This window comes from Dinoponera quadriceps, unplaced genomic scaffold (genome assembly GCF_001313825.1).
Source record: "Dinoponera quadriceps isolate SergipeBrazil2010 unplaced genomic scaffold, ASM131382v1 scaffold3271, whole genome shotgun sequence".
Taxonomy (NCBI): Eukaryota; Metazoa; Arthropoda; class Insecta; order Hymenoptera; family Formicidae; genus Dinoponera; species Dinoponera quadriceps.
Window position 1 is genome coordinate 1,159,134 of NW_014557287.1, and position 15,343 is coordinate 1,174,476.

At 50.7% G+C, this 15,343-nt stretch overlaps 1 protein-coding gene across 1 annotated transcript in view; it reads left to right on the top strand.

The window, feature by feature from the left end:
- LOC106748961 (G1/S-specific cyclin-D2) overlaps positions 1-15,141 on the top strand; it is a 36,687-nt gene extending 21,546 nt beyond the window's left edge. Inside the window, exons 3-5 of the mRNA XM_014627930.1 lie at positions 8,443-8,605; positions 12,073-12,218; positions 13,540-15,141. Coding sequence (XP_014483416.1) covers positions 8,443-8,605; positions 12,073-12,218; positions 13,540-13,755 — 525 coding nt within the window. The 3' untranslated portion in view covers positions 13,756-15,141. The remainder of the gene's footprint in view (positions 1-8,442; positions 8,606-12,072; positions 12,219-13,539) is intronic.
- Positions 15,142-15,343: the final 202 nt, after the last annotated feature.

Sequence of the window (15,343 nt, forward strand, 5' to 3'; positions counted from 1 at the left end):
ACGAGTATTCTCCTTCCGGTAGCGATGCTTCGTTCATTTTAATCCTCTCACCGTAATGCGACGCGATAATCCCGTCCCCGAGCATACCGTGAATTCTCGTGTGGAAAAATTTCATGTAAAACGTGCATAAAAAATTCGCAGTCGCAAATAGAATCCGCAATTCCGCGATGCCGAACTAGGAATATACATATATTACGATAAACGAGGGAAAAAAAATATGCAAGGATTCCGTCTCGTGCACGATAGGTTCTGAGAAGTTACGCCTGCTCTCTCCGCTCTGAATGGAGAATCAGTAGTTACATCCGGTGCTACGTCAGACGTGCCGAAGGCGAGCCGAAGTCGACGTTGTGCCTTTTAAAAGCGTCGGTATCTCATGGGTGCACGAGCATATTCTCTATCAAACCGGACACTTCCTCTCTCGCTAAATAATTTTTGTATACGATATTTAGATCCATTCCAAGCGAAAAGTATATATATATATTCTCTTGACATGAGACAGCAGTGGCGGTTCGTTCGCACGCGATATTAAATTCAGCGAATCGGCTCTGTTTAAAATGAAAACCCTTCGTATACGGGCGACAACGGAGGGTCTTCACGCGAGTATAATTCGATTTGAGGGGATCTAACCCACATAAAGTCCCGAAAATTCCGATTGAATCATCTCTCACGAGCTTTCTGCGGGCTTTCCGCCGCTAAGACATAGATCCAGCTCTTATCTCGTCGAATTGTCCCGAATTGTGTTCTTAGGCACCTGTTATTAATTGCGGATTCGTTAAATCGTCTTATGGCTTCTGTGAAAATTAGAATCCTGCCGTTCGCATAGGATACGAGGGAAAATAAAAGAGAGAGAAAGAGGAGAAAGGAGGAGGGGAGGGAGAAAGTCGCCGGGGCCGAGTAGTGTTCCGGTCCCGACTGAGGCGAGGAAAGGAAGAGGAGGTTTCTTATGTGCGAAAAAGGACCCGGGGTATGCTCCGGTAACCGGAGCAGATGTGTCCCGCAAAAGGCGGTTCCTGGAAGTAACCTCGAGAGGAGCCGACTCCATTGGCGTAGTCGACGTCAATTAAATCGAATCTCGGCTCCTCTAACTACCCCTTCGACCCCCTCCGCTGTCGCGTTCTCACTCTTCCCCCTTCTCTCTCTCTTGCTCTCTTGCTCTCTCATGCGACAAGGACTCGAGATTGAATTTTCAGGCTATCGGCGTCCTCTATAATTATCCTCACATTGTTGACGGATTCACCGATTCGAGAGACGGGCGATTAGGCCCGCGATAGTCGATAAACAGGATCGGCGTCAAAATTGCAGCCTATGCGAGGCGTCAAGTTCCACCAGCGGAACTAACTTAGGTGAAAATTGCTGTGTGAAACATACATGCGACAGGACATGCGTACAACGTAGATGTACATCGCAAGAGTTTTTGCGTTTTCCTGCACGAAACATTGCGATTTCTTGTTACAAGAATCCAATTTGGTTCAGAAGAATCAGAGATTTCGGTTCTCTTTCACCGAAACGTTTCTGGTTTGTTCACTGTAAATTCTACCAATTTTTTTCCCATATTTGGATTAATACTTTTTACTTTAGTTTTATTACATGACACTTCGCGATGTTGCGCTTATCGTGTGAAAATAACAAGTTTATTACCGTGCTGTGTTTGACGGTTTTGTCGGTTTGTTAACATTGGGAATGATTGACTTCCGTCGACACCGAGCTGTCCCGATGCATTTATCTGTGGAGGAAAATCCAGATCACAGAAACACATATTGACACCTATTGACTCACGCATAATCGCACAGTGGCTTACGAAGTCTGACCGCGCGCGCCAATGGTGGGCGAGGAATGCACGGACGGTGATTCTGGTTTTTGTTGCCAGTTATGCCGGGCCGAGAGGGAGTTTGGCCTTTGTACTTTATTTTTGGCCGGAATGGTAAACACCTTGCTCTCACAGGCGCCGCCCTTCGATCCCGCGCCGCCTTGCGCCGTCTTCCTCTCTCCTTTCGGCATCCCCGCGTCGTCATCTCGTTTTCTCGTTCCGCGTTACCACCTGGGGTAGAATTGGCGCTGATAACATTCTCACCGGGCTACACAGCGGCGAGACCTCGGAATCCGCGTAATCGTGAGATTTCCGCGTGAAACGACTTCGACCGGCGAGATCTCGTTTGTTATTATAAATAAGAAATTATGAATATAAATTATGATAAATGTTAATAAAATAAGAATAATATAATAAAGATCCCGTTTGCCACGTTTCGATGCGATTTTACGGCCTGCCGGAAAAGTGATTCTAACATACTGGAATTACAAAGCGCTTCTTTTCGTGAACGATTTATTGAGATTTATTTCACTTGAAATTTATTATGTCTCATAAAGCAAGTTTAAACTGCTTAAAGCAAACGATACCAAAACACAGGGATTCAAACTGTGTATAAATCACGACCTCCGGGGCGTTCTCGGCCCTTGTTCAACTTTCGGTGTATCATATTATACGATGGAAGGAGTTCTATCCTAAAGAAAAGTAAATAAATAAGCCGAACGTAATGTAGAAAAGAAAGTAAACTGAAGATCTCTGATAGAATAAAAGCTACTAATCGACCCTTAAATAAACAGCTGGAATGCTGTAAAGGACAATCGAAAGCTAATATTGGATCCAAGAGGGCCTCGATGGTGTACCGAGGATGAACAATTCGCGGGAGAATCGTGCGCCAGCTGAGGTCCTGATATTTGTAAGACCGCCGTTATCTAATTTCGACCCACGTTGAAGCAGATAAATTTTACGCTTTATCTCGGCGCGACGTTTGGACGAAATATCACCCGAGTCTCACCACGCGGCTCTTCCTAGCCTTTGCGTGTTCTCCAGCCTCCTATCGATCCCTCATTGCGAACCAGATAAATCGAAGGCCCCCTGCTTCTCGGAACCGACCAGGTAGCGACATGGGCACAAAATGGGGCCCCTTCCTACTCCCGTTTGTTCGCTCCATTGTTCTCGTATCGCTGCTCACGCTGATACACTCCGAAACGGAGTCTAGTCGACTCTCGCCGTTTTCGATGGGACCGAGTCACAATGGCACGATCTTCCGAATGCGGTCACATCTGTAAGGACGCGAAACAGCCCACTAATGAGCGACTGATCATGAAACACCACAAAGTCGCGCGAGTAAATTAACATCGGCGGAATCGCGGTTTACTCTTATCGCGGGCTTAGCGACGACGGAGGCTTCATTGTGGGTCGAAGTACAGAGCTGAAGCGTGTGAGATCAGATCCCCCGTTCGGTACCGCAGGAAAGGGTTGGGGGAAGCGTCATTCGTTCGACGGGATTACTAAACGATTTCCCTGCATCCTTCCTCCCCCCTCCTCTCCCCCTCCTCCTGCTCTAGCTACTACTATTTTTACTCTCTCTCTGTATCCCGTGTATCCGCCGACCACCTGTCGACGATTTCACCACCCACAAGCCAAAACCGGCATCTGGACGGCCAGCGAACTAAAAAGTGAAAAAAGAGGAAGAGGAGGACGCGTCCTCGGCGTGCACCACGCGGATATACGCGGTAATTACGGTTAATGACCGTAATTACGCGTTTTCACCCCGCAAGTCGCTATCGCGACGTATCATCTCTCTCTCTCTCTCTTTCTCTCCTACCTGGTGTCGACGACGTGTCACGATATTCGGCGGACCGAGCATTAAAAAGGTGCCACATGCGTCGGGATTATCTTTCTCACGCTCGGGAAAGCAGGGCGGCCAAGGTGCGCGCGATTCAAAGCGACGACCGTGCGAACGCGATCGCGGACCGCATGAATGAGACGCATAAAACGCGCACCGCACCGCGCTTCTCCTCTATCGATCGGCCGATAGTTATTGGACCTAACCTAGCCTATAGCCGATGCAGTAGCGACGCGAGAATCGAGAGCGGCCGTAAATTCCAGACCGGAAATGCAAACGTAACTGCCGTGAAAGTATTTAACCTGTATCGGGGAAATTTATTCCCCCGAGGCTGGCTCGAACGATTACTTTTTCTTACGTCAATGTGTCGTAAGGTCATTGCACGGTCATTGTTCATCCACGTATCTATAAGCGTGTATTTGGTTATTGGCGTGGGAATGTAAAAATGATCAAGAATGCATTCTGCAGAGGGTGATGTTTTTCCAGGGACCTAAACTAAATTTAAATCACTCGATAATGTAAGCGATGTTGATAAATCCAGCTGATATGAATAATTTAATTAGTTTAGACGATTTAAAGAATTTGATTAAATGTCGAATTTTGGAATAAGTGTTTTCATCCGGAGTTTTCAATGTCCCCTTGAATTCTGGGAAAATAATCCGGTCGACGGGCGACCGCGAGTTTCGCGCTGGGAATCTTTTCTGGCAAACGTGGCGCGTCTAATAGGCGAGATGAGGGGGTCAAGAACGTAGTTTCGTAGTGTGAAACCTTAATAACGACTTTTCAGTAACGAGTAGGCTCGGTTATAATGAGTAAGCTCGTTGCCCGTGATTCGCAGCCCTTTCGCTCGCGCCGCGGCGTCTGGCCTCGTTCGACTTTTTCTTGTTCTTTTTTTTCTTTTTATTCCGACTGTCGCTGTATCTCGGACGTGATAAACGCGGCCCGCTTCATTATTCCATGCTGCATAATATTCTGCCTCGTCGTTGCCGGTGCGCAACGGCGTCATCGTATAATATGAATCAACCTTTATCGCATACGCGCGCGCGCGCGATTAAATTGCGCGTGCTCTATGCGTGTGTGCGCGCGCGCGCGTGTGTGCGTACATTCGGCTGCAAAGCGGTTTAAGTACAATGAAGTTGGGAGCGCAGCAAACTGTCACGATTGAGAGTCACTACCGACCGGCTTGCCGGAGTAGAGGGTGTAGTTCGTGTTACGTATACTGTAGATTTCCAACGCAGGCAATGGATATCAGAACGCAGCTCGAATGTGCGTGCGTGCGTGCGTGCGTGCACTCATCCTTCCGCGCGAATCTCGCACGCATGCGAGAGTACGCACGAGCGTTAATAGAGTTCGTTCTCCGATGCATTATTCAGTTCCCGACTTCTTTGAGTGCGCGCAACATTTAATGCGATTTACGAGGGTCGATTAACGATCGCTCTGCTCGTGCGGCGTTGTCGGGAGGAGAAAGAAGGACGAGAGAGGATATTAACGAATATCTGCGGCCGTGTGCGTGACACCCAAGATTGCACCGTCAAATCGGGAATTATCGTGAATTATGGACGCGTATAATTACAGCGTTCGCGTACGGAGGGGGTTCACGGATGCGATCTGAAAATATGTCGGGGGTCATTTACGAGGGTTATTCGGCTGGAGGACCCCCTATTGTAAGGCGCATCGGAGAAAACGAGAGGCGCATAACTCGCACCTGCTCTACCGTGTCCCACGGCATGCTTCGACACCTTTTTGCCCGGCCGTCCCTCTTTTTCACCGTGCCTCTTGATCCGATGTCGCTCGAGTATCGATTTCCGACGCGCATGCCGATCGTAGGCCGGAAGTCCCAAGGTTAAGGGCGAACGCGAGGATCAATTCGTAGAATGCAGCTCGATGAATGGGCCTCGCAGATTGAAGTTACTCGCGCTGAGATTTCGCTGTCACGAGTGACACGAGCAACGCGACTATTTAGCTCGGCCGTTCGTGATGAAACTTTTCACCCCGTATGCTCGACTCTTTAATACGCCGGGAGGGAGAAACACAGCCCCCGGAGGCAAGACCGCTCTTTATCGCCGAGCGTAACTCTTTTACGCTTCTAACCTCGCGACTACTGTACTGCAATTTCCATTTTAATTCCGCGGCAATTAGACTACTCCGCGTGTGCGAGCGATTTACACGTTTACTTGTCACTGTTAATTGCGCCACGTGGAATCCTTGCGATGGAAACGGGACATCGAATGTATCCCGGAGGACGAACACGAAGGGGGCGCCGCTTTATTATCGATGCCCGCGTGTGCGCGTACTTATCGACACCGAGCGCGTTCATACTTTATCCCTGAGGTAGATCATTGTCCGCCCCCACCTCCCCCCTTGTGAATCATTACGTGTCGTTACGTACGCGCGAGCATCGTAGCGTGCACGCGCCGCGGCTACATCGTAGATTACACCGCTCGGTGACGAGCGACGACGGGATGCGCGTCGTCGTCGTCGAGCGTTTTACGTGTATGGTAACACCCACCGACGCGCACCTCGTACCGCGCATTTGAAAAATTCATACCTCATGCATTATATATTTATTTCGCATATACGTGGATTTTCATATAAATTGTGGTTTTCTCTTCTTCTTTTTTTTTTTTTGTTAAATGAGACGGGCTATCGTGTGGGAAGAGCTGTAATTATCGTCTCATTATAATTTCACAGTGTGTTTACGGTCCGTGTAATAATTGTGATCCGAGGTGATAGAAGACGAATAATAATAACAATACGACGAAGCGCGTCGAAAGATTGATGCACTGGAAGAAGAAAGTGCTATACATTTTAAGGAAATATTCCCTGAGGAGTGTCGGAGTGATTATTGATCATTTCCCTTGGATTAGGTGAATATTACTGGAGGGTAGCGTTTTTTTCTTTCTTTCTTTCAGTGTGCAATGATTATATGTAGCAATTGGTGCTTTAGCGCTGTGTGAGTAACTTCATTCTGTTCGAGCAAGATGCGGGCAGAAATGCAAGGCGCAGATTAAGAATGGAGACGCCAAGTGGCTCGGATAATCGTATCGTTGGAACTTCGCCGAATTACGTCGCGCGGTGTAGATAAAGGCGCACGAAGTCGAGTGATTTACTTTCGCCCAAGCGACGGCGTACAATCGCGTTGTGAAAATTAATCGACCCGTGTCACCGGAGAGATAAACTGCATCGTGTTTAGAAAGTAACGATAGCGCACGATACGAACGGCGGACGATTCGTTACGGCCGGTAGGAACGGTAGTGATTTACACACCGACGCGAGCGTTACGTCGCCGCTCGCGCACTCTTCGGTGTGTACGGGCCTTTGTTTCATTCACCGGTTTCCTGACGCTCGTACGAGAGAGGAGCGTACGGGAACGAGAGCGAGCGTGAGCGGCGAGCGTACGCACGCACGCACTCGAGTGCGGAACCCCTTCAAGGATGAGAATAAGCCGTGGAGGAGGAGAGAGAAGGAAAAAGAGAGAGAGAGAGAGAGAGAGAGACTCCCTCGGTTTGTCTTCCCTCGAGCGCACATCCTCTTCCATTCGAAGACTTTAATTTGACTCGTACTACGCGATGACTACGATGACGGATAGACCGTCTTTCTTCCTTTCCGCTGTGCTTTTACACGCGATTTTATTACAATTCTGCTGAAAAACGGGATCGTTCAGTCGTTTCAATTGATTTCATTTCATCCTTGGGTTTACGTCAGGACAGTTTTGTTCCCTTAAATGTGCGATCGGTATCGCGTGATCGTGCAAAAACGCACGGCGTGATTCGCCACGACGCGACGCGAAGTGCAGCGTAGAAAAATGGACGCGCGATACGGAGATAATCGCGCGCCGGTCGTTCTGCTGTCCGACGAAGACACCTCGAGAAGCACGCTCGGCGGAGCCGTGTTTCGTCACAGCTGAGCGACGGGAGGAGAGAGTGGTAGCCTCGCCGAATTCAATGGACTTTTAATCAAGACGAAGGACACGTAGTACTCGTCGCGCTACTCCCGCCGTGTAATTTCACGGTCGAGAGAGAACGGGGATACTACGACGTACTCCAGAGAGCGGACGTAGTAACCTCGCCAGAGAAAGGGCTAATCTTTCTCTCTCTTTCTCTTCGCCTATCTCTCTCTCTCTCTCTCTCCTTTTTTCTCGTGTTCAACATTCGGAACGGTGAGAGAGGCCAAGGCTGCTTGATTTTGGACGTCGACGCACGCGCGAGCGATTCGCTGTCACACCTGAGCGCAATCACGGGCAATTAAAAGCGACGTTTCCGCGTTTAAAGAGGCGCGCATTCGCCGTTTATTCGCGATGAAAAGGATCTAAAAGAGGATCTAAAGAGGACCTAAAACGTGTGTCTAATGATTTTTCGATGCGAATTCACGAAGCGGTTCTTCCTATTGCCGAGGCGCTCATACGTGCAGAACTGTATTATTTAGAATACAATACGCGAACTCGGGGGGCCTCGTTAAAGTACAATCGCGCGACGCAAATATAGAAATTCAAAAAGATTTCTAACAATACGAAATAAAACGAAATCCCGAAAGGAATCTCTCCCCCTCTCGGGATTTGCCGCGCGAAATTACCGACTTTTCATTCAAATAACCCGCACAATTACCAATACGTCACCCGTGCGTATTCTCTTTACGCTGCGATCGTGCTTATAATTATCGAGCGGGAGAAATGAAGTCGATAGAAGAGAGACGCATCTATCGAGTGCCGTCCTCAACTTCTCTCGCACCGAGCGGGAACGAAGCGTCTGTCGCGAAATTAAACGAGCGGCATGCGCCCGATTTATTGTTGCAGAGGTGGGAGCAGCTGGTCGTCTCGAAACTGAAATGGGAATTGTCTGCAGTGACGCCCGGCGACTTCCTCATGCACATCCTCAGCAGATTGCCGATGCCTAGCACTTGGGACACCGTGATGGTCAGGAGGCACGCGCAGACCTTCATCGCTCTCAGCGCGAGAGGTGAGGACGAATGATTACGGTAGAATTCGAGATCGACGAGGAGCCGGAGGATTTTCGCGGACTTCGGAATTTCGAGAATGAAGCGCGATCGACCGCTGGGAATTCGCGAAAGGGGATCGGGATAAGTCTCTCGCCGACTTTTCGCCCCGCGTATTTCACGCGCTATTCAGTAGTTATCAGCCTCATTCGTGGATCGCATTAACATCGTCTGAGCGAGCACGGCCGCGCACGATGCGAGGCTCATCCGCGAACGTGCGTTCCTTTGTGCACCTTGCGCTGCGCAACTCGTTGTCAGCCGATGCCGCGCCGTAATCGCGCACCGTACATGCGAGGTAAACAACAACCGGACTACGTGCATCGTTAACATGCGCGTTAATGAATATACGCCGGCCGGTCGTGGCACATCGTACGTACACACACTCCCGGCGGAAGCAGTCACGTAACGCGACTCGCGCGCACGAATATCGCTCTTTTTCTTTTCGCTTCTTTTCCTCTCTCTCTCTCTCTTTTCTCTTTCTCAAATGGGTCACGCATATGCATATAGACGAGGCCGCCAATAGCGCGCGGCGCGACCGGAGAAGCGCCGAGCGTCGCACGGAAGGATAATCCCGCCCGTTATTATTACTGTTACACCCTTCGTCCTTATTACTCGCGCTATCATTATTTCGAGGAAGAGGAAGGAGGGGACGCTGGGGACCTGTGAAAAAAAATGAACGGTGTAATTTTTCCACGCTGCTACTCGCCGCTATCGTCACCGCTATTGTTGGAATCTGGTATTCTATCTTTCTGCTGGAATAACGCGGCGAAAGATGCGACGTCGGTGAAAATTGGAATGTCCACGACACCGTAGGAAAATAGTTTCCCTTAACACTCGCTTCTTCGAATTTCTCTTGCTTCGTCGCTCCTTTCTCTCTCTTTTTTCAATTTTGCAACTTCCACTTCGCTGCCGTAAACAATAAGGATGCCGAGATATCAGCTGTCGCGTGAGGCATTCGTCGCGACGAAAACCGAGAAAATCCGCCCGGGCGGGCGAAGGAACGAGATAAAATGCGGCTGATAGTCCGCGTGGAACGCTAAAAAAGATCAAGATCGAGCGCGTTTAAATGCCTGGACGCGTCGCCACGGTTGCTGTCCTCTTCCTTCATCCTCCTCTTTCGTCCTCCTCCTTCCTCGTGACCGTTCCTCTCTGCCTTCCTCCTCGATTCTCCGTCTCTCCGCGAAGTCCGCGTCTCGCTCGGTTGTTATTACAACCGCGATGGTAAAAACGCGGTGCGCCGGGAGGTTCCTCGTCCTTCGCTTCGTGGTCCTGGTGCTCGTGTTGCTCGAAGACGACGGAGGGGGCTCGATAGACCGAAGGTAGAATAGAGAAGGAGGAGAGGACTCGTCAGGATGAGGACCGTGAATCGTTTCTCACGGACCAAAGTAGGCAGTGCCGTTCTCGGACGACGCGTATTTCTTTTTTTTTATCCATAGCGTAGCGGGGAAAGTGAAACGTGGTTTTGCGTCGAATTTTCCACGAAATCGACGGTCCGTAAAACCGGTTGTCTCCGGGCAAAAGGGATGAACAGGTATCGGGGAGTAACAAATATAGATTACTCGGCAAGGTTAATTTACGCGGTCGGCAAGATAGACGCGCGCGTACATACCTATTTATCGTTCGCACCGGGAGCGGCGCCCGAGATTGCGCCAGTGTGGCTTTGATTATGCAAGCTAAACTCGCTCTCTTTCTCCCTCTCAGGCTTGAGTTTCGGTACGCACTACCGCTGCACTGCGATAATTTCGTCTGATGTTCACATTCCGCAGCTATCTCGAGCCTTGCACCCTCCCGTCTCTGCGTACTCATCTCTCTCCTTCTCTCCTTCTCTCTCTCTCTCTCTCTCTCTCTCTTTCTCTCCCTTTTTTTCTCTTTCTCTCGTTCTTTCTCTCAAACTGGTTCTACGTATCCGTCCTCAGTGCACGCTCTTAATTTCACTGATTAATAAACCGTGGAGCTTTCCGCGGACGATTTATCAATACGGTTCTCTCTCTCTCTCTCTCTTTTTTTTCTTCAACCGCGACTTTTTAAATCTTCGGACGAATCTTACGTTCCCTCAAGATCGTGTGTGTCTCAGTGTCTCGATTTAATGACTAAACTCTTGATTGACTATTAAACGTCGATTATTTAAATTCGAATTATTCAAGTCGTAATTTAAATATGCTAATCTGTCCGTCCCCTTTGCGGCACGTTTTACACCGGGTAGCCTGAGAAACACCGACGTGGCTGGTGTGTGATTCTCACCTTCCTCTGTCTCTCGAGTCGAGCGACTCCGCGAAGCATTAAAGAGCGCATTAGAAAGGCTCTGTGAGCATGCTGAAATTGCGATGACGTTAAAGCGCGCCGATGTGCCGCGATTCGAGTCAGTGGACATCAACGCGCCGTCGGAGGAGCAGTGGCATCGTTTTGAAACTGTTTCTTCACGTTGAAACATTAAAAAGTCCCCGGACGGATTGCGTACCTCCTCCGGTGAAAGTGACCGGTCTCACCGATACTTCCACGGATGAGGAGGCACCACGTGCTCCGGAAGTTGGTCCGCTCTGTTTCCCGTAAATCTGCCACGTGATTCCGAGGTCCAACTTGTAGGAACGCGTCCGAAGGGTTCCCTCCGGTCGGCGAGGATAAGATCGAAAGGTTGCGACCTATGGCGTACAAATGACAACGGGGTCGACTGAATGAACCGAGGTATGAATGAAGCGGAGAGCTGAAGAACGAGAGAAAAAGGGTCGTCTTCTGTTTTTAAAAGAGACTCGTGCGGTATATTCAATTTTTCCGCCGTAGACTTCCCTTCCGTTAAAAAGTTTCTCCGACCCAGACACCGTCATGTAACGGCTGTCTGCTGAACAGTCGTTCAGAGCGAACCGTCACATTAGTTATCTCCTGTAACTTGAGAACGGATAGTTTATCACTGCTGTACCTGGGAAAGAAATTCTCACAAGAGAACTGCCCGAAGTGTTTCCTGACCTACGGAGGAAAAACGTCGAATTAAAGTAACAACGAGCGTACCGAATGCGTTTCGGTCGAAGGAAACAGAACGTTCTCGTTCCAGGAGCCGAATTTAGTTTCGCAGGAACTAGAAACATCCTTTTCCCCGCTGCAATTGCTGCTGTAATTACGTTTATTCTTCTCGACGCCGAAAAATCTCTCCGTGAGACATATATAATGTTTCCCCCCCGGCAATGTAAGCAACGCTTTCTCCGTCCGTTTTAATATCGCAAGTACGAATGCCAATAATTGATTAGCCGCCGCTTAAATTACACGGTGTCGAGTAATAGACGTTTATTACCCACTGCGCGCGTAAAGCGGCGGAGCTGGCGCGCCTAGCCATGGCGAAGGGGATTAATCGCGAATACGAATGCGCAAACCGCGACGCGGAGAAGCGTCGCGAGAATATTCACCCGTCTAACCCCCGTACCTCCTGTTTCTGTTGCAGAATACAAGTTTTCCATGTACACGCCGAGCATGATCGCGGCGGCGAGCGTTGCGGCGGCGTTGCACGGACTCGACTGGACCGGGAAGACCGGCTACGGATTAGCCGGTCTCTTAGACGAGCTCACCCGTATCACTGCCATCGAACAGGTTAGTCACCGGATCTGATCCCCGCACCCCTCCCGTCTCCCCCTCGTGAGGCGCAACGTACTACGAGCGTACTACAAGTTACGAGTAAACGTGCCACATAGTACGCAGAGGTGGAGTAACGTAAGATTTCATTATGAGATAGCCGAGAGTTCCCCAACCCCTCGCAGAGCCGCGGCACAGCTGGACGGCAAACCGTGTAACTCTTCCTACGTGGCTGAAAGGCGAGAGAGTTTCGCGTTTCAGCTCCACGGTCGCGGCAATTACGCGACCGCTCGAATTCGGGGAGTTCGCGGCACCCCCCTCCCCACCGGGAGAGTGAAAGATTTCGCGCGAAAATCGCGATTCCCCGTGAAAATTCAATTCTGCCGTCGGTATTCTCGGGTTCCTCGGAATGTCTCGTATACGCGGCCTTCGAGCGAGAACGCGGGACATTTCTCAATGAGATCATCCCGTCTGGTTGCCGAGGCCGAAACGAAATCGGCAAGAAACGATAGGACGCCCTTCGCAAAAGTCCGTCCGTGGAAAGCGAAGGAGAGAAAGAGAGAGCGGGCTCGCGGGGCGCAAAAAGCGCGACGGGAAGCGCGCGGGAAGGGTGGGTGGTTGGCCAGCAGGTGCCGGGCACATGTTCGCACATACGCGGGGGAAAAAAGGGGCCGTCTCTGCGGGCCCCGCATGCGCGTCCGAGTCCGAGATCGCCGAGTTTCGTCTCTCTTTCTCCGTCTCTCATTTTCTCCCTCTCCCTTCATCTCCCTCGGCCTCCCTCTTGCTTCTTTTCTTTCTCTATACGCCTAGTACAAATAAACCGCGCGAATGAATGGCTCGGCATGGGGTCCGTGACCCGTAAGCGCAATATTTTCAGCGGTCCGCGCTCATCGTCTCATGTGTTTGGGCCCCGAGCAGGAAGACGCCGTCCTCGAGACCATCCGGCCTCTCTCGGGATCTTCATTCATGACCTCGGGTCACAGCCGTTATTTGCGGGGCCCGACGAACCTTCGGGAAACGTCTCGCAGCTTCAAGCTCGACGAGGCTAACCCGTGACGACCGATCTCGCGAGTGCACTTTCGGGCCACCGGATAAGATCTAGAAGCGCGGAGTGACGACGTAGAATTCGATTTCTCCGGTCGGAGAACATTGATTTCGATCTGACGTGTGCAGCGAGACGCAGCGGAAGCGAAGAAATTCGGGCTTACCGCGCGTCCTTTCACATAAAATTATTCAGAAATAATTGCATCCGTAAGAACCCTCTCCCCCCCCCCCTCCGTCGAGAATCTGCCATTGGCTACCGACAGTTTCGAACTAATTGCCGTCTTGTTTGTTCCAGGACTATCTGCAGGGCTGCCTGGAGCAGATCGAGGAGATGGTTCAGGCGCACGTGGGTGCCGAGGTCGCCGCCGGAAGCGGGCATCAGGTGACGAGCACCGGCAGCGGCCCGAGCGCGCCGCAGAGGCCGCTGGGGGACCAGAACACGAGCCAGGAAAAGATACTGGAGCACGAGAAGGCGGGCACGCCGACCGATGTCAGGGATGTACATTTTTGAAAACCGTAGCAGGGGGACACTCCGCAGGGGCCGACACACCGCCGGTGAGTCTGAGAGCTGAGGAAGAGGGAATAGGCTCCAGCAGTGGCGGTGAGGAGGACGTGACCGACGGGCGGCCGAGGAAAAAGCGAAGGAGTGCCTCGGAGGAGAAAAGCGCGGTAGGTCCTCCCGAGAGCGGGAAACGTGCGGATCCGCCGCCGCCCGATCGTGCGGAAAGCGAAACTTCTCCCGAAGAATCTCGAGACCGAGCCTAATCGCTCGTCGATCGATTGCGTTCGATTGGAAAGCCGGCCCCGTTGCGTCCCGTCGGCTCGCGAGGCTCCACATCGCCGGCGGCACGATTCGAAGCGCGGAGATCGATCTCCCGGCGCGAATCCGACCGGGACGTGGCCGCGCCAAGGAGGAATTTCGGCGTTCTCGGAACCACCTCGCGAGACGTGGCCGGGGCGTGTACGGTGCGCGTGTCCCGGCCTGTCGGGAGAGGGATGCGCGGCGGGTAAATTTTTGGTTGTTTTTTTTTTGTTTTTATTCTTTCACACGCGCGTCGTCCGCACACGACGAGACGGCGTCTCCGAGAGTATTATGCATTTATTTGGCGTGCGCACTCGTACTATACCCGTCGCCGACGCGCGATTTTCGCGAACTACGTTTTCCGAAAGCGTTTTAAGAAGGTTTGTTTTGCCACGCGCTGCTTACGACGATACGAATATTGTAATCACAACGCGATTCTGATTTGATTTCTAATCGAGGGACGAGCGATTCGAGTTGATAGAGCGCGCGCGTCACGTGGTCGGTCACGTGAACGGCAGACGATCGAAGATGAACGGAAGGAGAGAGAGGAGACGAACGATCGCCGCGATTAAGGCGTGCTCGAGACGATGCGAAAGAAACGTGGGCCGTGGACCACCGTGCGAGAGGGGTCCCCATTGTGTCTGAATCCGCGCCGTTCCGACGTGTGTCGCCCGTAGTTCGAGGAAAAAAAAGGAAAAGAGCAAGCGGGGAGGAAGGGGGAAAAAGGCGGGGAAAAGAGAAAGACAAAAAAAACGATCGCAGGAATCAAGAAGGCGTGCTGTTTGGGGGAAGGCAATGCAATACGCTTTACGCATCGTATAATTTCGTAATAGGAATACATACACTTAACTTGTCTTTTTTAGAACGAGGAAACTAAAGCGCTCCGTTATGATTAACACGAGAACACAGGGACGATTTACAACGTATGTTACGAGGGGGAGACTCGTCCCTCCGCGCGCGCGCGAGTACTAAAAAGAAAAAAAAAAATTCACGTAGTCATATCGAGTCATCTAGCGTTTTTGTACATAGATATTACGCGTACGAATAAAAAGAAAATGAGAATATATATATATATATATTATATTGAAAAAAAAAATATATAAATATCTATATATATTTGTGTGATTATGCGTGCGTGTATATGTGTGTGTGTGTGTGTGTGCGTGGCGCGTGTAAGTGAGAGAAAGAGAGGGAGAGAAAGTGCGGAGCGGTCGGAAATAGAGAAGAAAGCGGGATACCCGGACCGTGCGATATCGAATCGAGGATGATTCGAGAGTCAGCGCACGAAATTTCAACG